This window comes from Contarinia nasturtii, unplaced genomic scaffold, assembly GCF_009176525.2.
Source record: "Contarinia nasturtii isolate CC-2019 unplaced genomic scaffold, AAFC_CNas_1.1 Cnas_scaffold_928, whole genome shotgun sequence".
NCBI classification, from domain to species: domain Eukaryota; kingdom Metazoa; phylum Arthropoda; class Insecta; order Diptera; family Cecidomyiidae; genus Contarinia; species Contarinia nasturtii.
In genome coordinates this window covers 998,288-1,025,487 of record NW_022198275.1, presented here as the reverse complement: position 1 = coordinate 1,025,487, position 27,200 = coordinate 998,288, and the positions used below count along the sequence as shown (strand labels likewise).

The following is a 27,200-nucleotide window of genomic DNA, read 5'->3' as shown; positions in this document are numbered from 1 at the left end:
CACAAATGGCATTCGTATATCAAGTGATTTATTTGGAAGAAGTGACAGCTCGCTGACATATGAGTGTTTCAATCATACTCTTCAGCGTATAGAAAATATTGCATGGGCTATTACTCATTCGATATAAATCATTTGATATGTAGTTTACTAGCGCATTTGTATATGAATTCCTACAAGCACGAAGCGAATCAAACAAATGAGAACATCCGATTTCTTATGAATTAACAGCAACAAAATAAAACATCCATCAAGAAATTCATACACTATCCATGTTCGCTTCGTGTCTCAATTTTTATGATGTAGTCAATGGTACCCCCGCATTCAAACTTATTCAATAACAAAGAAAAACATTCAATAGAACATACCAACAACAACAACAAAATTAAGAAAAACTATCCCTCAATCAACAAAAAAAAACCAACAACAACAGACTTATGCATATGGAAATACAATAGAATTTATTACAGAACATCAGAGCTAATTAAAATAAATTCTAGTAAGCTATTATCATCACCCCTAAAAATATGTATTTCTGCAATTTATGTATCTGAAAAAAAAAATTGAGAAAATCTAATAAAAAAAGTTAAAAATCTTACACGAAGCGCTTTTTATTTACTTTTTTTCATTGATTTTTTTTTTAAATTGATTTCTATTTAATGGATTGGATCCGCTCTAGAAGAAGGAGATATGTACGTTATGTACGGAAAAAGAATGAAAACAACCGATTGTTCTTTACTCCAGTTTATTTATTCATTTCTGTACGGCTTACAATTGTACATTTTCCATTAATGTCTTCAATAAAATACACAATTGCTTCATTTTATTTTTAACTTCAACTGACAATTGAATCGTTGCGGCGAAAAAGTAGCTCTTATTCTTCTCCAAATAATACTGCAACATAAAGTTTTTTATGAATAGTTTATTTGTTGTAATACAAATATTATTTGGAGAAAAATAAGAGCTACTGTTTCGCCGCAACGATTCAATTATGGTTTTGTTTTGGAAAGTAGATCGTTTTAATTTTCGTGACGAAAGTCGTCCATAGATATTTTTTTTTTGAATAATAATTATTATCATCTTATTTCTAATTCTAGATGTTGAATGCAAAAGTGATAAGAGTGTGTCGAGTTATAATTATTTCAATACAATTGAATAATTTTCCATTCGGTTTTGTTTCAAATCGATAAATATTCTATGTCTTCAACACAATAATCATAATAAAAAAAGTGGTCGTTTGCCTAGATTCTATAAAAACTGAGGATCCACCGTGATCGAAACAAACAATTTTCTTTATCTAAGCTTGTAGGGCAACGAATTGCTGGAACACATCCAAAATGTGCGGATCAAGATCGGACGAGAAGAGCAATGTTTCCAATGTGGCACTGTACTTTTGCACTTGCTCGTGATGCTGCAAATTGAATAAGTTTTATTTAGGCATTTTCTTGACTAATTTCATCAAATTTTTTATACTCACCAACAAGAAGACTTGTTGCAATCGGCCAATAGTCCAACGATACCAGTCGGTGTCATATTCTTGATCGTCTCTGTCACAACGCACCAAATGCTCCGACAAAATCATAATGAATCGCTGGAACACAATCAAAAACAAACGTTTCTGTTCAACATTTGCGGCATCGAGTTTTTCTTCCATTTTTTCGACCATTTCTTCGGTTGGTTTTTCACCAACTTCGATTTTCTTTCGTTTGTTTGTGCCTTCTTCCTCCGAATCGTCTGATGATGATTCAACACGTGACAATTTCTCTTTTGCCTCAGCCAATTCCGTACCTTTTATGAGTCAAAGATAAATAATACACAATTACTAACAATCTCAGAATACTTTCAAAGTCCATTCACTTACCCAGTTTGATGACGTGTTTGTTCATTTTCTTAATGGTCAAATGAAGAATTTCCCACAAGTACATTTTGGTGAAGTCATTTGTCATCTTTGCAGAGAAAATCCATGTTGCAACGGCCGAACATTCGACAATCTGTGTCTTAAGCAATTTATCAATCAAAACCACCAACATTTGCTGATGGGTGCCCCACAATTCATATACATTGTGCAATAAGCAAATCTGTGCATCTTCCGAATCGGCAATTGTCTATGGCAAGATAAAAAAAACTTCTAATTAAAATCAATTAAAATAATTCAATTAAACGAAAAACACGTTCGTGAGCATCGTTTTACGTTAATTTTAATGCAAATCAATTACTATTCACCTTGAAAACTTGATGGAATTTAGCGATGGCCGCAAAACTGTGTGAGAAACTTTTTGAGCCCAAATTCAACAATGTTTGAACAAAGACATCGATTTTCAATGGATTAAATGTTGATTCAACCATTTCATTGTCGTTCTCTGGATTGGGAAGATCATTCAAAATGTTTAGAACCTCGTCAGCTGTGCATTTTTGGCGAATGGCTTGTACAAGCTGATGGGCCGTTGTTGTTCCGGGCAACGAAGCTAAAAACGAACAGAAATACAAATAGATTGAAATCAAATTGAACAGATGCATTTTTTTTATTTTTCCATAAAAATTAAATTAAAAAAATTTCATGCACATAATTCGGAGCAGAATTTTTCTTGTGCAATACACCCTTGAATTTATTCGCTATGTTGATAAAAATCAATGGGCGCGCATAGTCATTTGATGCCATCATAATGAATGTAATTAAATTATCATCCATAAATAATTTTAGTGTTGGTTTACTCGAATTGTGTAATGTGGTATGTGATGCGCCAAGAATGTTATGTGATGAAACTTTGTTTTGCAAAAGATCGCACATCTTCACGCGAAAGAATTTCATTTGACAATTTGGTGTTTATGATTTTGGACATGTGTGCGATCATATTGCAATGATGAACAAGGTAAAATGGTTCCTGTTTTATTATGCATAACTAAAGCATATGGCTCAATTTCGTTATAATTTTTGCAATATCGTGCGTCTATAGAGGTGAAGTGATTTAACGTTTGGGTAAATGAAAAATTGCACACTTCCACGCAAAATGGTATGAATGCGATAGGTATATCAGAATTTGACCTTTGTTTGGTCTAATAAATTGCATAAAAATACAACTAACGGTCGTTTGTCTTTACAAAATATGAAATCGTATATTTTTGCGAGTCGTGCCAATGATTTATTTGCTCGTAATATTGCACAAAGCGATTTGTCTGTGTGTCATTAAGTCAATTATTCGACCTTATCTATGTGATGATCTTGCCCGTTGAACATCGTTCAAGTGGCAACATTCACATTCGTGTGTGAGAACCCATTTTTGATGGTCGATTTGCTATGAAAAAACGCAAAAATCGCACACCTTCCATTTTATTCAATTTTTCAAATACCATTCAATTATATCAGCGATCTATTTCCGTTTTTTTTTTTTCATCCAATAGGCGAATGTTCTTATATGCGTAAACTATTTCTTAAAAAATATGTTTTTTGCTGTTGAATATTTATGATTTTAATAAATTCTCACGTGTTCAAAATTAAATCGAAATTGTCTTGAGGAATTCTATGTGAATTTGATTCAATGTATTCAGACACACAACTCAATTCCACAAGGAAATTTATTGAAAAAGATGAATTTTTCAACTCATTTCCGGCATGTGGATTTTGGTGTACATATTGTCCATCGTTGTAATTAACTTGTTATTAGCATCGCTGATTAAGATCGCTTCGAAACAAAATTTACATTTTTAAAATGAAGTTTGGACGTTAAAATTTCAATTCAATTGTTGTCAACTGCGGAAAGAAAGGGTAAAACTTGTATGAAAGTATTGAAATTGTTTGTTCTAGTGCATGCGTTCACAAAAACCGAAATAGTGAAAGACTGTTGTTTTTATGCAACCACTTGAAATGTCTTACTTTTTTTTATTATTATCAAATTCTCTGTGATTTCGTGTTACATGTTATTTACTTTGCGATTACAGCACGCGAAAAATATACGACAACCGGACGATGAAAATATGATGTCGCATTTTTTTTTCTTTTACTCTCTTCAATCAGCAATCGCAACAACCATATAAACACAAAATCTATTGTGTGCAGTCATAGGCTTAAAAACATAAGCATTTTGGTTTGATGTTTCCGAAATTCATACAGTTACTGCTAAGCTGATCCATTTGCACTGTTTGTGAATTTTTCACCGCAAACAACGACGACGAAGAAAAAAACGGAGAATCACATGCATGTCGCACGTATGTGCACATATCTTTCTGCTTAATGGAAATATGTTTATTTTTTTCACGAAATTCATACGAGAATCGCGAGTCGAGCTGTGCAGCTAGCGTAAAATATTGCAATAATATAATCATACAATTTCGGGTTATATGCGATTTTCCTCACGTTTAGCGTGTGTCGTTTGCGTTACCTTTCCAACAACCATCAAACTATTCAATGAATTACTTGTTCCACGGAACATGGAGTAGGAGACGCTATATCTTACAAATCGATCTTTCAAGTTTTACCACTCTTCAAATGGGCTCATGTGTTCGTTTCATTGGAATTATTCTACTATAGAAAACATTATGTTTAGTTTATTTTCGGCCGCTGAATGGTATTGATGTGTCTTTTGGTTTCTTTTTCTGGATTTGTTTGTAGAAAAAATCACGTATTTCTCTGTGAATGCTAAATTTTTAATCGTCTAGTGTAAGGTGCAAGAGGTTACTATTTTTCGAAGTGCAAGAAGTTTCTTTTTGTGACAATCGTGCAAATAATTTTGGTGGAAAGAGAACAGACGGAAAAAACAATGGACAACCGATTTGGGTGTCATTTGTTTATTTTACTCTTTGTAAGTGAAAATCAATTCGATTTGCTAAGAATTGGCCTTGTCAAATATTCTTTGGTTTTTTTTATTCGTCTGCCTGTTTTTTGTCTTCACTCACAGTACCGCGTTTTTTCGATTGCATTTCTGAATACGCGATGAGTCCGTTTGATTTGTTAATTTCACTCATTGTTTTTGTTTCGATTGATCGAGTTTTCTTGTTGTTGTTTGTCTTTCATTTCTAACGGAACGTTTCTAATTAGGCAACCACAAAATCAACATGCATGAGAAGCGTATAATTGATATTCGTTGATTTGAAGAGAAAAAAAAGAACCAAAAAAATCAACAATTTGGGTTTTGAATTCAAATTCTTCGTTGAAAAAAGAAACTTTCTGATTTTTTTTCCATTTTGAAGTAAAAAAGCGAAAGCTAAAAAAAGGCTAATTAAACTAATAAAAAATTGCTCTCTCTCCCTTTAGAAAACCGAAGTATATTTGATCAAACAAATGAAAATCTGTAATATTTCTGATGGTTAATTTAATTTGTATTTTTTATCTAGATGTTTTCCGGGCTCGACAATATTCGAATGTTGAATATTGAACGAGATGTAATCTTTACACCAAATCAAATGACTCAAGTGGCTGGAAAAACGTTATATTATAATCCCAGCGAGGCAAACGAGATAGACCGTAACCGGCATAACAACAACATTGATGACTACATCGTTGAGCAGAACGTGGAAAATCGATGGTTGGAACCGTTAAAGCATTCATTATATCTGATGCTTAACAATAAAATCAATTCAAACGCAAGCACAAGGTAACATCTGCAAATGATAAACGCAGGAAAAAAATGCACCTTATTTCAAACGGAATCTTGTATCATTTTGATATGAAAGAAGAATAAAAAATGATGTGAAATTCAAATGATTGCGCATCTCTGTAAGTTGAATGACACAATATAATCGTAAAATTGATTTAAAAAAAATTAATTGCACAATTTGGAGCGGAGCATGCAACCTGACTATGGCCATGCGAATGACAGCGTTAAATTATTGCATTTTTATGGTTGAAAAAGTTAACAATTTGATTTTAAAACAAACCGTTTATTTTGTGCAACCACTTACATTCTACTAAATTCCAAAGGTTCGATTGCTTTTTGGACGCACTTAAAACAATTACACGTATTTGTTGCAAATGAATAAAAACAAAAACAATTGAAATATGGCTAGACCCAAAATAAAAAGGCGTTAAGAAAATTGTGCGTAGACATTTTTTAATTGGTCACTTCATTTTTTGCATGAGGCGCAGCCGTTGGAACGAATTTCACTCGAACATCAATTTTTTACTGTTCATTTTTCTGTAGCACAAACGCTCATTATATTAATTACCTTTTCTTTGGCACTTACTACTCTTTTTTTTGCAGTGATGTAATCCTCGAGGAAAGTATTCAACTGGCAAGATTCCTCGAACTGAACAATGGACATAATAGAAATAGTCGGTTTGGTGATGTGATCAATTTGGTGAATGGAAAGCTTGAGATTGATCGAAATGGCGTATTTCAATTGGTTGAAATCCATGATAACTGTATAAAATATTGTCTGGAAGAGTCGATCGATGAACATAATATAACGGCATTTTGGTCAGTTTATAAAATTCGTCATCGAGATGAAAAGCGCGGCTATCGATATGAATTGAAATTTACGATACGTCGCTTGCAGAACAGTCCACTTCTGTTCAAAAGAAATGATGATCATAGCGCAAATATTCGAAGTTTTCTCCTGAGAGATCAAGATTATCCGAAATTCTTTGAAGAGGCCGTCGTTAAAAAGAAAAAACTTTCCAAAATGGAGAAAAGAATTTTCAACACTCTCTATGACAATGCAGAACAGCCATTCAATTTAGATTATCGTGCACATCCATCACAACAATATGATCAAGACAATTTAAATACCGGCGAATATTATGCCAAAGGATCGACACAAGATGTTCGCTATCAAGTACACAATCCACAAGAAGTGGCCACTGAAAATGCGAATGTGCATCATCACTATTTCCTCAACAAAAATGAAGTGCCGATCTTTAAATCGAGCCATTACGAGAAGTTGGCCACATTTCCCGATCGATACAATGCATTGAATTTCCCAAATAACCATGTCGTACCACCAAATCAAGTGTCCATACCACGGGTGCACAGTCAACTTGATAGCTATGGTGAGATTTTACAAACCACATCTCAGACCCCATTCCAATTTCCAAACCATGTGAATTTTCAAGAACAACAACGAACCGAATTCATTCGGCCAACAACATACAGAGGTCATTACGATGATAACCGCGAATCAATTTTGGATGGTGAAGTTAAACGGGATAATTTTGTGCATCATTCAAATCGAAATCAATTGATTCAATTCCCAGTTAGGCATACCCATGTCATTGACATAACCTCGACTCCATCAACATATGCGATAAATTTGAATAGATCGCCGGCACCATCAATTCAAACTCATTATAATAAGCAGTATACGCATACAAATGGCATTCAGCCGGCAGAATTAAATCAAAATTATCAACATTCGTATTGGTTTGGACAGCATCCGCATCAACAGAATTTCAATTTTGTAGGTAGTTATCCTTATCGAGACGACATTTATTCGGAATTAGATCCAATTTATCATGGCCCATTAGCAACACCATCGGACATACCATCGTCAAGTGTTCCTGGTGGAATCGATGGTGATATTCATGATGCGGACGCTGGGTTTGTATCACAATTACCATTGCAAACTGAAGGCGATGGCTTTTCATCATATGATATTCCAATGGAAGTGCATCAAACCACTTCGACAAATACCGATCCCAGTTTTACAACGCCATACAATTTTGTGACAACAACACAAGTTGATAGTTCACAGTCAGAGGATAAGAGTAAACCATTTCCCGATTCAATAAATGCTCAATTGCCGCCACCTGATTCTGGCGCCGATACTCGTATTCCATATGTTGATGAATCGACACCGAGAAAAAAATCAAATCGAAAACACAACGAAAAAATCAAAGTGATTATTAGCGAAGAGAGTGGCGACGACAGTGATGATGACAATGATGACAGTTTATCGTTTGGAAAACCAAGCATTGAGAATATTGTGCAGAAAACTACGAAAAAATCGACACAAAACCGATACAAAAATTCAAAGAATACAAGCACCACTGAAAAACCGTCATGGACGCCAAAACGGCCACGATTGAGAAATTCAGATAAGTATAAAACGAACAGTGAACTGGTGAAAAGACCAGAGAAAATACCACCATCACATGCCAATCGAAGAAAACTCACATTACGTAAAGTAACGACAACAACGGCTGCTGCACCAACAAGTGTAACTCAGGAATTTAACGATGAAAGTAGTGAGAGGGTAACAGCTTCAACAACACATGTGCCGAAAATTGAAGAACAACCGAGAACAACACAAAGTGTTCGGAAATCGGTGAGCGTACACATTGCAGAAAAAGTTACGGTAATGCCAAAGAAATCAACAAAAATGGTGCAAAATAGCAGTAAACATGGAGAAAATCTCAAACTGCGTCGTGTCGCACGAGTAAGAAAAGTTGAGAAAAATATAGCTGACAATTCATCCACCACTGCACAATCATTAGAACAGTAAGGCGATTCGAACCGATTTTTCGTGTTAATTTTTGATTATTTTTTCGATTCGTTCTAAGGGAATGGTTTCATTTCGTATTTTTAAGCACGTAAAATAGTTAAATAAAGGTAATTTATTATTTTAAACCCTATCGTTGTGCGTTGTCTGTTTCATTTGAAAAAATTTCTTCCGACAACAATATAGTAAAAAGAAGACAAAGAAGAGTAAAAAAATGTGAGTTCATACCTGCATCTTCCGATGTGTATTTGTATGATGGTGCCGGTGGTTCTGGTATCAGTTTCTCGTAAGTTTGTGGCATCATTTCTTTGATTCGTTGGTGATACGATAATCTATCCAATAAAAAATCGAAATAAATTACATTCACCTTTCGCATACTTCAAATAAATTTAAAAATCCACATACCTTAGACACTTTTGTAGAACTTCTTGAATGAATTTTGGCCGTGGATGCTCTGGTTCGCGTAACAAGCAGCTATCCCAGTCGTCCCATGACCATCTTAATTGGAAGTTGCTCAAATGGTATGAAAACCAATTGACAAATCGATCAAAGCACGATGTGTTCATCGAATCGATTCGCATGAACAAAATTTCGGTGGCTTGTGCCAACACCTGTGGCAATGTTGACGGTTGCAATTTACACAATTCAATCAAAATGGAGCCGTAGCAAATTTCAAGATATCGTGGTGTCGGCATGTGAAACAATTCGGAGAAAATCACTTCAACGATACAGTATTCGAGTGGAATTTTGCTCTTGTATGGGAAATTCAGCAAATGTGCAGCACAATCCTTTCGTTCCATATGATGTGTTTCGATGATGTGATGCAAATGCTCTTCGATCAAGAAACGTTCGATTGAATGTGCCCCTGGCAAAATTGGTCCGTCCGGACAATCAGTGTAATCGAACATGCGATAAACTACCCATGGCATTGGATAAATGTAGCTATCGCTATGCGGTGGTGGATTTATTGCTGGCAAATTATGTTGCAATGCTTCGCATAAAATCGAATCGAATGCCAAATACGGACGAACGATATGCTTTTCGGCCCAATTGTCTTGACGCAATTTACGAATTTGTGCCCAAAGACAATCCAAATATTCTTCTTGTGGATGTGGTGCGTCCACTGACCACACTCGTAACGCATTATGATGTTTCTTCGTACGTTTGTTCAGAAACACTTCGATGCGAACCAATAGATTTTCCAATGCCGATTCCTTCTTCTCGTACAAATCACGGCCAACCCATGGTAATGTTGACAAAACGGCAAATACATACCAATCACGTCGTACCTGTGGCACCGTATCTTCGTTCGATACATCGATCATTGTGTCGAGCAATTGTAGCAATGACGAAGCCGAAATTACATGACAATTCACCAAATCGGCTAAAAATCGAAGCGCATAGCGTGCTGGTTCCCATTTACATCCTTTCAAACTGTCTTTGAATGTTTTCACCATATGATCGACAAATTCACCGCCAAAATTGTAGTTTTTCGCATTCAACAAGCCAACCAATGTCGTGTAGATGGTACACTTTTCGGGCATACGAATCGCACATTCCGATAAAATGCGCAAAATTTTCATGCGGAATGTTCCCAAATCGGCTTCCAGCACGGAAACCAAACCCTCCAAATTCGATTCCAATGTTGACGTACTTTTTTCGCCAACACGTAAAATCAACGACTCCAAACGATCTTCAATCTCTTGATTCTCGGACACACGGCGTCGTTTACGATTTTGACGATCTAAAAAATACACAAATCGATAAAGAAATTGTGAAAATTTTCTTTTGTTTAATGAGGTTATGTTTGATATGATTTTTTTTAATGATTTTTATTCCAATTATAATTACCGTATGGATCGTCATCTCCATGTGCACGTCGTCGATTCATTTTCACTTGCTTGTAAAATTAAACAAAATCACAATTTCCCAAAAAACAAATTGAAAATTACTCAAATATTCCGCAAATATGTGTAGTGTAGTCGGTTTTCAGTGTTCTCTGTTTGACTTACGCCAATGGCTTGACACACAGCGCGTACATTGATTTATCTGTCAAAATGAACGCATTTGTTTGGTTGCTATTTTATAGCAGTTTAGTTTTTGTTTGATGGAGTTTTTTTCTTTTCTGTCAACATAACAGAAACAAAGTAAACGAATTATAGAAGTGAACAGAGGAAACAGAGCAAAAACATTGTGTTGAAGAAAACATGTATTTAAATTGGATCAAAATCACTGAACGGTGCTGATTATTGTTTTGTTTTTAATTTACAAAAATTGAGTCAAATTTGCTGACATTATTGATTTTGTGATTTTAGGGCGGCTGATGGTATAAAAATCATTAATCAGCTTAATGATGATACATTCACAACGGTGATCAAATATGTGCACAAAAACATGTCTTTATCCGGCGAAAATGCAAATGCTGACACCGAAGATGATGGCTTAGAAAAGTATTGAGATTTAATTTTATGCATACAAAAAACCATTGTTTTCAATGACAAAATACATCTTTTTGTATTCGGTTTCAGGCTTGAGAAACTTGTGAATATTGAAAGAGCCGATTTTCTGCTGTTAATCAAAACATTGTCATACATTCTGAAACGTACGTCGACGTTCATAATGAAGCCAACAAAGTTACAATCTGAACTGAAGGAAAAACTTCAATTACAAGACAGTAAAATCGATGTTATTATGAAACTGTGGATAAAAAATATGAAACCGATTCTCGATAATTTGGAAAATAAAGACGAACCAGGTCAATCGAATCAGCTGGAGCACATTGGGTGGAAATTAAAATTGCAATTATCATCGGAACCACAGCAAAAAGAGAAAATACCGATCGCTCAACTGCAATTACATACATCAGTGGACAATGTAAACAGTCAAAGTGGCGAACCGATCAATTTTGAAATGAATCATGCCGAATTATTAGACCTATACAATCAAATTGAAAATATTCAAACCGAAATTGATACATTGCGGAATGCAAAATAAATGTTTAAAATTTTAATGGGTCAAATAAATAATGTATATTTGGAAAAACAAAATTGTTGGCAATATGAAAGTGCCATTTCTTATTTGACAAATGCGACAACCCTGATGCATTTCACATTCGAACAAGCAATTGTAGCAGTTTAGAACAATGCGCCCAACCCTGCGCTGAACAAATAATGTCTATGGTGCGTTAGCACACACACAGCAGTCGTCTCATTCTCACTCTTTGCCATTTGCTTATGGGGTGTGTGCGTATGCAAGTGACAGAATATCATAAACTCTGCTTGAAAAACAATTTCGTTTCATCTGTCTTAGTACAGATTTTTGAAAAATTACCAGTCGACATTCCATTCCAAGCCGCCGTTTGTTCAACAATACACAACGCATTTTTTCTTCTATTTCGCAATTTTCCCATTTGCATTATTGCGTTGCGTATTTAGTTTATTAAGTGATTTTAACATATTTGCGGCGTGTGTAAATGTTGTTCTCGTGTATTCCGTGTATAATTTTAAACTATATTTGAACAAACAGACATATTTTTGGATATTTCATTGTTATCGATGTTAGAATGAGTCTATTTTAGAAAATGGCAAACGTCGACAATCGAGACAATTTTAAAGTGGTCATCAAATCACGACCTTTAATCAAACGCGAACGAGACAAAAGTCAGACAAGTCAGTGGAAAATTGAAGGAAATACTATTGAGTGTGTCAATCCACTTCTGCCAAATCAACGGTACACATTCGGTATGTTTGCATTGCTTTGAAGACAAAAGACATTTCAATTTTCTCCAGTATTTTTGTCCATTTTTTCCATTATTGATTGATTGGTTCCGTGTAAATGTTAACCTCATTTCTATGTGCCTTTTGTACAGATCATATTTACGATGAGAATTCAACAACACAAGAGTTATTCGACCAAGTGGCCAAACCGATTGTCGAGAAGTCAGTGAAAGGTTTTAATGGCACCATATTTGCATATGGTCAAACGTCATCGGGTATGTATAGAAACACCAATTCAATTGGTTTGTATTTCGCTAAATGTGCATATGTGTGTCTTGTTTTTAGGCAAAACATACACTATGGTCGGTGACAAGAAAAATGTTGGAATCATTCGATTGGCGGCTCGACATATATTCGACGAGATCATGCAACACAGTGAACGGTCATTCATTGTCAAGTAAGTATTCGTTTTGTGGGGAAAAAAATTGCAAGTACAAAACATTCAACAAGCTCTGGCTTTCTATAATTCCGGCCAACTATTTTGATGCATTACTTTTTCAACGTAATTCAAGGATTGCAATAAACTAATTTATTTTTGTCTGTCGTCTTTATTTCCAGAGTTAATTATCTCGAGATTTACAACGAAAAAGTGTATGATTTGTTGGACGATAGAAGAGAAATAAAAATTCAAGAGTTCGCTAATGGTGAATTGAAGTTTGGATGCACCGGAAAAAATGTCACAACTGAAGATGAGATTTTAAAATGGGTCGACAATGGAAATAATCATCGAAAAGTTGCCGAAACAAATATGAACGTGCAGTCCAGTCGTTCGCATGCAATTTTGCAAATTGTAAGTAACGAATAAAATACGATAGTTTTTATTCGCATTATACATTAATTACATACCAAATTGTGTAAAAAACAAAATTTTCAGGGTATTGAATCGGTTTTGGATTGTGATGGTGCATCACAAGTAAGCGTATTGAATTTGGTGGACTTGGCCGGTAGTGAAAGAGCAGACTCAACTGGTGCGACCGGTGAACGACTTAAAGAAGCTGGCAATATCAATAAAAGTCTTCTAACACTCAGCATAGTTATCAATAAGCTAGGTGAAGATCCAGAAGTAAGAACGCACATTGGTTACCGTGATTCAAAACTGACACGGATATTGGCAACGTCACTCGGTGGTAATGCGATGACGATAATGATTTGTAATATAACATCAGCTGCGCTGGAAGAAACGAATCTTACACTTGGGTAAGTCAAAATGCATATCAATGCCAATTGAATTGGCCTTAATTATCAATTTATTTGCTATAGATTTGCCACACGAGCCAAGAAAATCGAAAATAAACCAGTAATCAATGAGACGGTGAGTGATGCGGTAGAAGTGAAACGAGCGAAAAAATTAATCATTCAGCTCGAAGCTCAGCTAGGAGAGAAATTGAAGGAGATTGCCGAATATCAAAAGAAAGAACAAGAATTGAACATGCTGAAAAAAATTATAATTGGAGGAACAAAGAAGCCAAAGAATGTGGTTGCATTACAACGTCGCAGGACATGCCCACCAAACACCATGCCACCGCCAACTCTATCACAATCGCCATTGCCAAGGATAGTTGAAAATGCAGCCGAAAGCAGGGCGGTTTGTAACATGAGATTTGGTGATATGGGCCGTGAAGTTGAATGCACCGATGCAGACTGGGGCACCCTATTGAATGAAACGCTCGGAATGCCTTATGTCGATATCGATGAAGATGAATCGGATTCAGCATTATACAAATTTCCCAGTCGTCCCGAATTGAAAAAATCCGTCGAATCGGATGATAGATCGGTGAAAACACCACAACAACCACATCATTCTGCCCGACGGTCATTGCTCAAAACACCTAAATCACTCAAAGAAATCATGGGAAAAACGAATGGTATGCTGATTTTAAATCTTTTTATCTTTGAAATGAAAACTAATAGTTGATATCAATTTTAGAAACCGAATCGCATTCATCGGTTGCCAGCCCAATTGCATTGGACAAAGAAAAACGCATTCGCATGCTCGAAGATGAATTGGAACAGGCTCGACATTTCCATCAAACAGAATCAATAGAATTGTACGTATTTTACAATCGATATATTTTTCGTATAGAAAGTTTTTAAAAAATGGCACTTATTTCTTTCAGACGAACAGACATCAAGGAAAAATCAATTGAGATCACCGCATTGAGTGCACAGCTAAATGAAACGCGTCAAAAAATAAGTGACATTGAAAGCCGATTGGTTGTGGCCGAACGTGAAGCAAAAGAAGCCAAAACTGAAATGGAGTCGGCCGTTAAAGCAAAGAACTTGGCCGAACAGGTGAAAGCAAGCATTGAATACGAGTACGAAGAACATCAAAATCGTGCTAAACGCCGAGAAAAGGAATTGGTTGAGCAGCTTGAGCAAGTTGGCAATGATGACTCAATGAAAGTACTTAAACAAAAATTGGCTACCATGACGGAAAAGGTTAAGTCATTGGAAACTCAATTGTGGCAAGATGATCAAAATCATAAAGATGAATTGGAAAATATGAATGCAAAGCTGACTGAAAAACTTACTGAAGCTCAAGAGACCATTGATCGTGCCGAAATACAAGCGAACAAATTCAAAACTCTTCAAAGTGAATACGATGTCACTTCATCGCAGTTGGTGGACATGATTGAAGAGAATGATCATCTCAAGGGAAAATGTGATGACCTGAACAAAGAAATCGAAGAGTTAAAAGTCAAATCCGAATTGGCCTCAACGCTTGCTGTCAACAATGCCGATTCAGAAGCTAAACTCAAGACGCTAATTCAAGCTCATGCCAACGAGATACAAAAGTTAGAAGAAAATTATCAAATTGAATTGCAATCTCATGAACAAATCAAGAGCTCTCTGACGACCGAAATTGAACATTTGAAGCAAACCATCGATAATCACTCGACAGAACTAAGAACATTAGCCGATAGTCATCGTGAAGAAGTCAATGGTTTAACAGAAAAGCAAACAGTAGCAGTTAAAGAGTTTGAAGTTGACATTGAAGAGCAAAAGAGAGAAATTTTGGACGTAAAAATTGAGCATGATGATTTATTGGCCTATTGTAGAAATTTGGAGCATTCGAACAATATGCTCGAGAATGCTTGGAATCAGGCACGTATGACCGTTGATTGCATCATGAAGGAAATGGATGTTTTACGCACCGGATACAACGATCTGAAATTGAAAACCTACGAACAAGAGATTGAACACTTGAAATTACAGAAAACAATAAGCGAATTTGATGATACGATTAATTTCAGTGTGTTTAACGATGATACAGAAACGATTTCAATGGGAAATTCAACATCAATATGCAATACGCCTCAGGTTAACATCAGTAAGAGAAGATCTGGACGCTTTAGTAATAGTCGAATGTCTGTTATGAACGATTCTAAAAAACAAGACGAATCGATAAATAACGATTTTACAATTCAGTTGAAATCAGCCAACGAGGAGCGAGACAAATACGCCGCACGAATTAAATTGATTCTAAAGCGAATTTCAAGCACCGTTGAACCAGATATATCATCGTCAATTGAGGAACATCCATTCGACGACAAACTGCTTGATAAATTTATCGCCAGTTTTAACGAATTAAAGTGAGCGTTTATTTATTTATTTTTTTAATTTACGTCATTTTAAATCAAATATCAACCAATATCATTTCATTTGTTTGTTCGAATTTCACAGAGACCTCAAAGTAAAGTGCAATCTATTAGAAGATGCCAAAGACAAAAACGAACAGCTCATATGCAGTTTAAAGAATGAGCTTACGCGAACAGAGAAGGATTTGGATCGTGTATCAAACGAAATTGCTGACCTCAAAATAGTCATCGCAAACTCTGAAAATACGAACAGTACTGCTCAAGTGGTATTCGATCAGATGAAACGTGATTTGGATGATAAGCTCACCACAAAAGAGGCTGAACTAAAGAATGCTACGGATGAGATCGTCCAGCTAAAATCGGTCGTTCATCAATATGAACAGATGAAAAACGAAACTCTAGAGAAACTGCATAAAAACGAGTGCAAAATCACCGGATTACAAGAAGCAATCGCCAATCATGAGAATTCCTCGAAACAAAATCAAGATGAACAGTGCACAATTGAATGGGGACTTAACAATCAGTTGGCTCTTATGGTGAAGGGTTTTGATCGTGCATTAAACGAAATCTCTGAACTTAAAGCGGTCATTGCCAGTTCCGAAAATTTGAATTCCAATAACCAGGTCGAATTCGAAAAAGGCCAACGTGAATTGGCCGATATGCTCGCTCTAAAAGATGTTGAACTGAAGAATGCGATGAATGACATCGTTCAGCTCAAAACCGTTGCCGATCAATATGAACGCCTTAAAAATGAAACTTTAGAGAAATTGCATAAGAACGAAAGCAAAATCACCGAACTGCAAGAAGTAATTGCCAGTCATGAGCGAGCCAAAATTCAAAATGAAGAAGAAATGAATCAAATTCTTCGTAAAATTGATGATCAAGCCACACTGAAAGAGAAAATGACAAGTGAAATCTCTGAAATCCAGCATGAATTGACGGACAAAGATGCCCAGCTAATGAGTTCAATGGAAGAAATCGCTCAGCTCAAAGCGGTCGCAGATCAATATGAGCGCTTGAAAAACGAAACACTTGATAAACTGCAGAAAAACGAACGGAAAATCACCGAACTTCAAGAAGTTATTGCCAATCATGAGCTATCGGAAAAGCAACATCAAGTTGAACTGAACAAAATTGAAAGTGAACTCAAAAACCAGCTTGCGTTACAGGAGAAGGATTTAGATGGTGCAACAAAGGAAATCTCTGACCTTAAAGCGTCTATTGCCAATTCGGAACATTCAGTGCGCAATATTAAAGAGGAATTCGATAAAATTCAACGTGAATTGAATGATAAGCTTGTACAAAAAGATGCTGAACTAAAGGCTTCATTGGAAGAGATTACACAGCTCAAAACAGTCGCCGACCAGTATGAACTTTTAAAGACGGAAACTCTGGAGAAATTGAACAAAACCGAACGCAAAATTGCGGAATTGCAAGAAGTTATTGCTGAGCATGAGCAAGCCAAAAAGCAAACTCAAGATGAATTCAATAAAATTCAAAGTACGCTGAACGACCAAGTGGCGCTGAAGGAAAAAGAGTCAATGCAAGCGTCAAAGGAAATTGTTGAGCTGAAAGAAATCATTGCCAACTATGAGCGTTTGAAACAACAAAATCAAACGAGAATAAATGATCTTCAGCATCAAATCAATGTGCTCGAAGAAGAACAAGAATGTCTAGAGAAACTGAATAAAAAACTTCAAAATCAAGTCAGTGATCACACAGAAGAGATGAACGGTGTTCAAAGTAAACTGGCTGCCATGAAACAATCAAAGGAGAAACTTGAATTTGAAAAGCAAAAATTGGTCGAAGAAATGAATGCTGTTAAAGGTAAACGACATGCAACATTGGCTGGCACCCATTCAGATGCATGGCAAACACAAAGTCCAAGGCGTCGTGATAATCGTGATGTAGACGTTGAGAGTTTATTGAAAGAAAATCGAACATTGAAATCAATGCAAGCGGTGCTCGAAAATGAGGTGGCCGAATTCAGAAAGTCCACAAGTACGGTACGAAAGATAAAACGTCAAAGCATTCACGATGATACACGACGTATTTCTGGTTTTGATTCGACAATGATTGATTATGGCACGCAAACGGATGCAGTCGACGAGAAATGTGCCTGCGGCGATATGGCTAAACAAGTAATCACGTTTAATTCAAATTATTCCCACATTTTTATGACACATTTTTCTAATTTTTTCGTATTTTTTCTCTTTTTCGCAGATAACAAAACTGAAGCAAGAATTGGTCATTATCGAAGCAAAATACGCAACATTCCGTCTCAGTACGGGCGTCGATGAATTACAAGCCGAAGTGAAAACACTAAAGGCCGAACTATCAGCAACCAAAGGAAAATTGAGCCGAATTAATATCGACTATGAAAATCTATGCGATAAACACGAAAAATTGAAGGTTAAAAACGCTATCGCTTTGTACAAACCATCATTATCGGATGCTGCCATACAGACTGACGTATCGAAAACAAATCCAACATTTATTGATCAAATTGACTTTGAACGTGTTAATAGAAGAGCTGAAAAATATAAAAAAGGCTACGAAGAAGCTGTAACCACTTACAATTCACTCAAAGTCAAATATGAAAATATGAAAATCGAACTTGACCAAAAGTCAAGCAAATGCATCGAGACAGCTAAATTATTGGAAGAAATTCAACCGAAATACACAAACATGAAACGCATTTGCAATCATCGTTGGGACGAGATTGAAGAATTCAAAAAGCAAATTGCCAGTTTTGAAAAGAATGAATTGGATATGAAATCGCAGCTCGAAACCATGAAAGAAAATCTGGCCAGTTTCAAAGAAACTACAGAAGATCTGGCTCGATATAAACGAAAATATGAAATGGCAAAGAGTATATGCGACAATCGTAGAGTAGAAATTGAAAGACTGAATAAGCTAGTAAATGCATCGAACAATGAAAATGTCCCCATCAACAAATAATTTGCAATTCTCTCTTGCTTCCTTTTTTAATGTGTTTTTTTAGTCCGGTAACAATAAAATGAGAATGTTATATGTATGTTTATAATTATGAATAATATGATATCTTCTGGTAAATTAATAGCTAAGAACAAAAGCTAGATTTAAATATGAAAGAATCAAAAATACAAATTTAAGCAAATATTAACAATAAATCATTCCGATAAAGATTTTAAAATAAATACCAAAATCAAAATTATTGAATTTTCTTTCAACATGGATTTTCATATTGAACTATGAACACTATTTATTATTTCACACAATAATTTCAGCAGTTATATTTATTTCAAATTTGTCCAATGTATATTTCTTACATCATTTATAAAAAGTTGTAAATAATATATATATTTAATTCATTTAACTTATATACGTATTGCAAATGATTTGTAAACACGAAACATCTAATATAAATGCGAACATTTTTTTTGGGCGACCACCAAAAACGAATATTAATATTTAAACACATCTTATTTCATCCAAATTTTCTCATACCTCCATGAGGTGATTTCAACTCTGCGATAAATATCTCAGACCCTCTAACTTTGCATCGAGCATTCTATCAATGTCATCCAACTGATCAGTCAAACGTTGTTTTTCAACAATAATTTTCATCGCGTGTGTTTCGCCATCTGTCAGAAGTCTGGCGTTTTTCTCTTCCAACTTTTTTTCCTTTGCGTGTGCCACCATAAGTTTCTCTTTCAATGACAGCAGTTTTTCTTTTGTGTCCTCAGCTTGCTTGGACAAGTCCCGAACAGAATTTTCGTTTTTTCTGCCTTTCACCAAAGATTTTTTCTCCAATGTTTTATACTCATTTGATAGAATCTCATAATTTTTCTGTACACTCTCGAATTCTTTGGTCAATGCAGTCGATTCCGCTTTGAGAACATTCAATTTATTGATGGCTTGATCGAGTTCCAATTTTAGTTCGTACTTTTGAGCTTCGACTACGTTGTAAATTTGCGAGAGAATTTGATTGACCTGTTGGACTTGCTTCAATGATGGCGTTGCCGGCAAATGTAATTTATGCAGTTCCCGATCGCCAAAACAGTCAGCGAATTTCCGTGCATTGTTGAGCACTTTTATGATTTGCATGCCGCGATTGTTGATATCAGTGATTGCTTTGGAAATATCTTTTACAAGTCGTGCATGTTCGATCAATTGATTAGATTCCTCGTCTTGAACATGCCGTTTCTCATTTTCAAGTGAAGAAAGCGCTTCTTTCAATACTGAAACTTGTTCGATCAACTTCTTGTAATCATTGATGTTGTACTTTTGTTGCTGAATTTGAATGGCAAGTGCTTGGATTTGTGTTTGAGTTTGCTGCATTTTGGCACGTTTATCATTCCAAAGTACATTAACAGCGGCCAACCGATCACGTTTATCTCTAAGTTGATTCATTAAATCATGTTCCTTTGTTTCATATTCGAGATACTTGGATTCCAATTGTTCAAATTGATCGATGTTATTCAATTGAACTGGATTATCAAGTAATTCTTTGGATTTGATTTTCAACTTTTCAGTTAATGCTTGCAGTTCCGCTTCTGAAGCCACTTTGTTATCCAATTTGGCGGTGATTAAACCATCTGTAAGACGTTTGATAAGAATATCATGCTCATCGTTATCTTTGTCCCATAACTTATAACCGTTTTGCATCGCCTTCGAAAAGGTTGCGGTGTATTCTTCATTTGGTAACTGTTCATCTCGCGTCAATAAAGACTGATGGATAAGTGTGTCATCGGCAGCAATAGTTGAAACACTGCTAATATCTGCAAGCCACAGCAACATAGTGACAATTTGGTCAAATGTGTGCGGTGCATTTGGTGTTTTTAACATTGATTTGTTGACTGTGAACGGATACTGTACTTGCTCCAAAAAATTTAAAATGCCAGCAATCGGATTCGGATCATCTTTTTTGATAAATGAAACCAATTTTTTGCCGCAAATTAAACGAATAAAATGATCCATGATCATGTGAAATTGATTGATGGTCATCGATTTCAAGTCACCATTTTTGAGATTCAAATCACCAAAGAATGATCCATCCTGTTGCAGAATTTCTTGAACTTTCAGTATGTTTCCATGTTTTGATTTTCGTGAACTGTCTGGCGGCATTATCGAACGACGTACACCCGGCGAACGACCACGTAACGGTGTCGATAATGTGAAACGACTCGGTGTATTCAAATAATTATCACTACCATATCGACGTAAACCACCAAATGAAGGTCCAGCTGTATTGCTTGAGAGTCGTGTGGCACTTGATGACCGAGTTGAGCTGAATTGAGCTGCCAGTCGATGGCCACCAGATGATGGTCGGGATACATTTGATTGTCGTGTAAGATTTGTTGTTTGCAGAACGTTTGATAAACGATTCGTTGATATCGGCAAATTACTTTTTCTGTTGAAGATAAATTGGAACATAATGTGAGCCATTCAAAAGAAAACAAATAAAAAAATCATATTTAATTTATCAATGGGTCAGTTCTCTCAGTGAAGTTTCACTTTTGAAATTATATCTTTGTCTATTTGAACACCATTCATTTTCAAGAGTTCACACTAGAGTTCATTGTCTTTGAAAGTCTTGGATAAACAAACACATTTCCAATAGTAAATGAACAACACTTTGTTTGAGAAAAAACACACAAAATCGGGTAAAATATGAATAAAAAAAATACCTTGGGCAAGTCGATTTTCTTGCGCTGTATGTGAGTTTTCTTCGTTCAAACATCTTTTTCTTCAATGAATACCGCTTCCTAATAGAAATATTGTACTTTGTTTACATATTTTGGTTTGTAATATTGATGCTGTCGCTTGCTTTTCGACCGTTTGTATTTGAAATGACTTTGACGTTTGATGCGTGAAACAGTGTGTTTGTGGCGCTGTGAGCGGTGTCAGTATGAGAAACTAATTTGAAGGAATATATTAGTATTGTCTGTTGATTTTTTTCAGATCAAAAATATTGCATTAAATAATTCAGTTTATCAAGTTTTAGTTACCATTGATGCGTCTGTTTTCATTTTCATTTCACTATGGCAAATGATGTATGCAACCAAACATTTCTTCAGAGCATATTCAAATATTGAATAGAAATAATTGTAAACACAAATAAATGTTTGAATGATTGTGATGTGATTTTATTTATTTTGATAAAGTTAAATGAATACTTTTTTAAAAGAACGAACTGCAATTATCATTTCGATAACGAACCATTTCAAAGATTTGATATTAAATAAATATTTATGCGAACTACAACAAAATCAACGAAGCCATACAATGGCAATATCAGATCAAATATGATTTGTACTCATTTCGGATAATCAAGACCTTCTAACTTTGCATCGAGCATTCTATCAATGTCATCCAAATGATCGGCCAGACGTTCTTTTTCTTCGATAATTATTCTCGCCTGTGCTTCACCGTCTGCCATAAGTTTGGCGTTTTCCTTTGCAAGCTCCGTTTCTTTTACGCGTGCTGCAACAATTTCATCTTTCAACGATTGAAGTTTTGCTTTTGCATCATCGGCTTGCTTACACAAGTCCCGTGTCGAATTGTCATTCTTTCGGTTTTTCATCGCAGCCTTTTTCTCCAATATTTTGTAGTCATCTGTGAGTTTATCATACTTTTCACGGGAATTTTGAAGTTCTTTGGCCAATGCAGTCGATTCCGCTTTGAGAACATTTAATTTATTGATGGCTTGATCGAGTTCCAATTTTAGTTCGTACTTTTGAACTTCAACCGCGCTGTAAATTTGCGAGAAAATTTGATTAACCTGTTCGACTTGCTTCAATGATGGCGTTGCCGGCAAATGTAATTTATTCAGTTCACGATCGCCATAACAGTCAGCGAATTCTCGTGAATTATTAAGCACTTTTATGATTTGCATGCCGCGATTGTTGATATCAGTGATTGCTTTGGAAACATTTTTTACAAGTCGTGCATGTTTGATCAATTGATTAGATTCCTCATCTTGAACAAGCCGTTTCTCGTTTTCAAGTGCAGAAACCTCTGCTTTCAATAATGTCATCTGTTCGATCAACTTCTTGTAATCATTGATGTTGTACTTTTGTTGCTGAATTTGAATGGCAAGTGCTTGGATTTGTGTTTGAGTTTGCTGCATTTTGGCACGTTTATCATTCCAAAGTACATTAACAGCGGCCAACCGATCACGTTTATCTCTAAGTTGATTCATTAAATCATGTTCCTTTGTTTCATATTCGAGATATTTAGATTCCAATTGCTCAAATTGATGGATGTTATTCAATTGAACTGGATTATCAACAAATTCTTTGGATTTGATTTTCAACTTTTCAGTTAATGCTTGCAGATCCGCTTCTGAAGTCACTTTATTATCTAATTTGGCGGCAATTAAACCATCTGTCAGACGTTTGATGAGAATATCATGCTCATCGTTATCTTTGTCCCATAACAGATAACCGTTTTGCATCGCCTTCGAAAAGGTTGCGGTGTATTCTTCATTTGGAAACTGTTCATCTCGCGTCAATAAAGACTGATGGATAAGTGCGTCATCAGCGGCAATGTTGGATATACTACTAATATCACCCAACCATAGCAACATCATTACAATTTGATCAAATGTGTGCGGTGCATTTGGTGTTTTTAACACTGATTTGTTTACTGTGAACGGATACTGTACTTGTTCCAAAAAATTTAAAATACCTTCGGCGGTGATGCGTTTTTCATCGGGTTTCTTATTCATATCATTGTTGGTATTCGGTGTGAATGTTTTCAAATCTTTTCCAGTAATCAAATAAACAAAATGATCCATGATCATGTGAAATTGATTGATGGTCATCGATTTCAAGCCACCATTTCTGAGATTCAAATCAGCAAAGAATGCTTCATCCTGCTGCAGAATCTCTTGTACTTTCAGTATGTTTTCATGTTTTGATTTTCGTGAACTATCTGGCGGCATTATTGAACGTCGTACACCCGGCGAACGACCATGCAACGGTGTGGATAATGTGAAACGACTCGGTGTATTCAAATAATTATCACTACCATATCGACGTAAGCCACCAGATGAACGTATAGCTGTATCACGTGCTATCCGTGTGGCACTAGACGGCCGGGTCACACTTGACGGCCGGGTCCCGCTTGATGGTCGAGATGCGCTCAATGTGACTCCCAGTCGATGACCACCAGATGATGGTCGGGATATATTTGATGGTCGTGTTTGAAGAACATTAGACGAACGATTCGTTGACATCGGCAAATTACTCTTTCTGTTGAAAAAAGAGGAGAAAAATATAATTAAAGAATGAAGATTAATTCAAATGACAACAAACTGAATGATTCGATGAGTAGTTTTTTTAAAGAAAATTTCAGATAATCGAAAATTATTTCGTTTTGTTTTGCAACACAACATGCACTTTCAATAGTTTGCACAAGAGCTTCATTGCCATCTCACATAAACACATTTCCATAAAAAAAGACAAACTACATTTTGTTCTAAACAACATAAAAATTGTACAAAATATCACTGTACAAACCTGGCAGAAAATGATTTTTTTGCGCTGTAAGTGAGCTTTCTTCGTTCAGCCATCTTTTATCACAATAAACATTAGCAAAACAAAAATATTGGATTTTATATTCGTATTTACGTCTGAACTGAATGTTTTGAGATATTGTTGCATTGATTTGCGACCGTTCGTATTTGAAATGACGTTGGCGTCTAAGTTATACAATGTTGTGTTGGCGCTGTCATCGGTGTCATTGAGTGAAACTACATCAAAAGTAATTATTGTGGTGTTGCCAGATTCTAGTATACAAATTACAGCAATCCATATAAATTTGAATTCATTAATTGATGTTGCGAATAGTATAAGATCGAAATTTCTCTGTGCTTAATTATTAAATTTAATCAAGCACGAAATGGAACAACTTTTATTTCTGTATTGCACGCATCTTTTAACTTAGGCTAAAATTTGATCCAAATCCAACATCTAGGATGATAAAATCATAATAATCAATTTTAATGAAATATCACGAGAAGAACATTCAGATCCTTATATGCGATTACTTCATTTGTTTTGCTCTATTTCAAGGGGGAAATCACTCTTAAAAAGTAATTTTTGAAATTAGTTCACAATTAGTTTGCAATTACTTTTTTCGCTCAAATTACCAATCTGTCAAAATTATTTTTATATGAAAAGTAATTTTGACAGATTGGTAATTGCAGGGAAAAAAGTAATTGCAAACTAATTGTGAACTAATTTCAAAATTACTTTTTTAAGAGTGATTTGCCCCTTGCTCTATTTACAAAAGTCATGCCTTCACAAATGAATTAATGAATAACAATTTGTACTCGTGAACATTTATCCATTCAAATAAATCTTTTTTTTGACGATGGTCGCCTAGTTCTCATTTTAAATGCTTATTTAAAAATAAACTGACTTTAACCTTCGATCCACACTGCACGATACAATCCAAAAGATTTGAGAAAAGAATATATATAAGTACTGATTGATAGCTACAAATTTGATGCATTGCACTAAGTGCATGTGAATTTTTATTGCTTTTGAACACATCCGCACGTGCCTCAATCAATAGATGGTTTCCATATTTAGGTTTAACACCGTCCTTGAGACCAGGTTGGAAGAAAATTGTTATTAAGGAACATATTTAATTTCTAATTGACGCTTTTATGAATATCGCCATGTTTTCTTGTACAAATGAAACGAAAGGTCACCTCTATCATTTTACATACGTGTTTGGACAATTCTTTAACATCGTACGATTCTTGCCGATGAAAATAGATTCAAAACATTAAAAAATGCATATGTTGTTCAGACTACGTGAAAATATCCTTGTTGCAATTGATTTGTATGAGACTTCAAGGAACCGCAGAGCAGTTGTTTATATTTTCTGAAGTTTTTTATTGTTTCAGGTGTGCACGGAAGAACTGTATTTTATCGAACATTTGTTTCTGTTTTTCTTGACTACTACAGCACATTTCAATAAGATCCAAAATGAATCGATAACAATTTATTTATCAATTTCAAGGGGCATTTAATTCGTTTTATATACGATTTTATACATCGTTGTATGAATGGAAACATATACTTGACTTAGATACAATATGCTCTCTTTGCATTTATATGAAATATCCAATTTTATCTGCAAATGCCCCTAGAACCATTTAGAACAAACTTTTGTCACGTAATTGCAGTTTTAAAATCTGGATGTATCTCCACCTGGTATGAAAAACGCTTAAATTGTTAATGTGTTGAAGCAAACGTGTCCACTATACAGCAGTAAATGAAACTCAATTCAAATATAATGAATTTTATAATGGTTTCAGTTACGTTCTCGATCTCATTGCACTTGGTCGCAAAATAATAAACTTATACTCGTTCCTTATTTACTTGATTTAACGGAATCGTTTTGTAAATATTGTGGGATCCATCTTACACTTGTGATTTCAATCGGTCATAACAAAATCAAAAATCATTGAATTCATTTTTGGTTTTCAAAAAACTGAAGAAAATTGAATTTAAGAGAAATTTCATAGTATCAACACCTATTGAAGTTCCAAAATATTTCTAGAAAATAAACCCCCGAAACGTTTTCCAATCATTTCAAATTCAAGTTGGATCAAAAATAATCAGAAACAAAATTATGAAAATTTTTCAAACGACACGAAAAATGTTTGAACATTTGGGCGTATATCAGCCTCAAGCATTGGAAAATCATTCGATAAGAGCCAATTTTTGGGCCGCATTTCTTGTATCACTGATATCAGTTATATTGACGTTCATGGGCTTTCTAATCGAAGCACAAACGATGCAAGAATATTCGGATTGCTTTTATGGATTGGTTACAGCGATAGCGAGCTTGTCGTTCTTAATTATAATAAGTTGGAAGGCACCTAACATGTTTAAGCTGATTGTGGAATTTGAAGCAGTAATAGAAAAAAGTTAGTTTCAATTTAATTGTAATCGAAATCGAGAAATGTTGTTTCGCGTATGAAACTAACCGGCTGGTGTTCCATTCAATACTCTGGTGCATAACACTGCCCTTAGCCTAAGATCAACTATAAAGTTTTTTTACCTATGAATTAAAACACATCCAGAAAGGATCAGCCCAGAGTCCTGCTTAGTCAAAAACATGACTTATTATCATCGTTTTTTTTTTAAAGATTATAACTAATTAGTTTAGTCTTATTATTTTTAACTAACATCTTCAACTAATTAGTTAAAACTATAATCAGTTATTATGTATTACTGGCTTGACTAATTAGCAATTATCAAAATAACATTAATTAACTAGCGTTAGCTAGGAAATCTGATTAACGTCAAATTTTGTTACTGTTTACAAAGGTTGTATTCTCACCGTTTGTTTATGCAAACATGCACACAAAGCACAACATTGAATCACAACA

General features: G+C 35.1%; 6 protein-coding genes across 6 annotated transcripts; 3 read left to right on the top strand and 3 right to left on the bottom strand.

The window, feature by feature from the left end:
* Positions 1 to 976: 976 nt before the first annotated feature.
* Positions 977 to 10,468, bottom strand: LOC116342819 (nuclear cap-binding protein subunit 1). The gene is made up of 7 exons (XM_031770580.1): positions 10,279 to 10,468; positions 8,833 to 10,171; positions 8,656 to 8,759; positions 2,221 to 2,462; positions 1,859 to 2,102; positions 1,475 to 1,785; positions 977 to 1,408 (listed from the first exon to the last, which is right to left on the bottom strand). The coding sequence occupies exons 1-7, from the start codon at positions 10,316 to 10,318 to the stop codon at positions 1,295 to 1,297; spliced, it is 2,394 nt and encodes a 797-aa protein (XP_031626440.1). The 5' UTR covers positions 10,319 to 10,468; the 3' UTR covers positions 977 to 1,294.
* LOC116342818 lies at positions 4,521 to 8,534 on the top strand. The gene is made up of 3 exons (XM_031770578.1): positions 4,521 to 4,793; positions 5,326 to 5,585; positions 6,192 to 8,534. Exons 1-3 carry the CDS (start codon positions 4,752 to 4,754, stop codon positions 8,428 to 8,430), a joined length of 2,541 nt encoding a protein of 846 aa, XP_031626438.1. The 5' UTR covers positions 4,521 to 4,751; the 3' UTR covers positions 8,431 to 8,534.
* Positions 10,469 to 10,527: 59 nt separating the features above from the next.
* Positions 10,528 to 11,463, top strand: LOC116342820 (COMM domain-containing protein 10). The gene is made up of 3 exons (XM_031770581.1): positions 10,528 to 10,666; positions 10,743 to 10,877; positions 10,956 to 11,463. The coding sequence occupies exons 1-3, from the start codon at positions 10,635 to 10,637 to the stop codon at positions 11,419 to 11,421; spliced, it is 633 nt and encodes a 210-aa protein (XP_031626441.1). The 5' UTR covers positions 10,528 to 10,634; the 3' UTR covers positions 11,422 to 11,463.
* Positions 11,464 to 11,753: 290 nt separating this feature from the next.
* On the top strand, positions 11,754 to 18,879 carry LOC116342917 (kinesin-like protein KIN-7I). The gene is made up of 10 exons (XM_031770722.1): positions 11,754 to 12,167; positions 12,296 to 12,418; positions 12,489 to 12,600; positions 12,762 to 12,993; positions 13,078 to 13,400; positions 13,464 to 14,068; positions 14,131 to 14,251; positions 14,321 to 15,796; positions 15,888 to 17,943; positions 18,026 to 18,879. Exons 1-10 carry the CDS (start codon positions 12,008 to 12,010, stop codon positions 18,761 to 18,763), a joined length of 5,946 nt encoding a protein of 1,981 aa, XP_031626582.1. The 5' UTR covers positions 11,754 to 12,007; the 3' UTR covers positions 18,764 to 18,879.
* Positions 18,880 to 19,199: 320 nt separating this feature from the next.
* LOC116342911 (kinetochore protein NDC80 homolog) lies at positions 19,200 to 21,636 on the bottom strand. Its single transcript, XM_031770716.1, has 2 exons — positions 21,475 to 21,636; positions 19,200 to 21,197 (listed from the first exon to the last, which is right to left on the bottom strand). Exons 1-2 carry the CDS (start codon positions 21,525 to 21,527, stop codon positions 19,307 to 19,309), a joined length of 1,944 nt encoding a protein of 647 aa, XP_031626576.1. The 5' UTR covers positions 21,528 to 21,636; the 3' UTR covers positions 19,200 to 19,306.
* Positions 21,637 to 21,911: 275 nt separating this feature from the next.
* On the bottom strand, positions 21,912 to 24,483 carry LOC116342862 (kinetochore protein NDC80 homolog). Its single transcript, XM_031770647.1, has 2 exons — positions 24,310 to 24,483; positions 21,912 to 24,042 (listed from the first exon to the last, which is right to left on the bottom strand). Exons 1-2 carry the CDS (start codon positions 24,360 to 24,362, stop codon positions 22,104 to 22,106), a joined length of 1,992 nt encoding a protein of 663 aa, XP_031626507.1. The 5' UTR covers positions 24,363 to 24,483; the 3' UTR covers positions 21,912 to 22,103.
* Between the last annotated feature and the right edge of the window lie 2,717 nt (positions 24,484 to 27,200).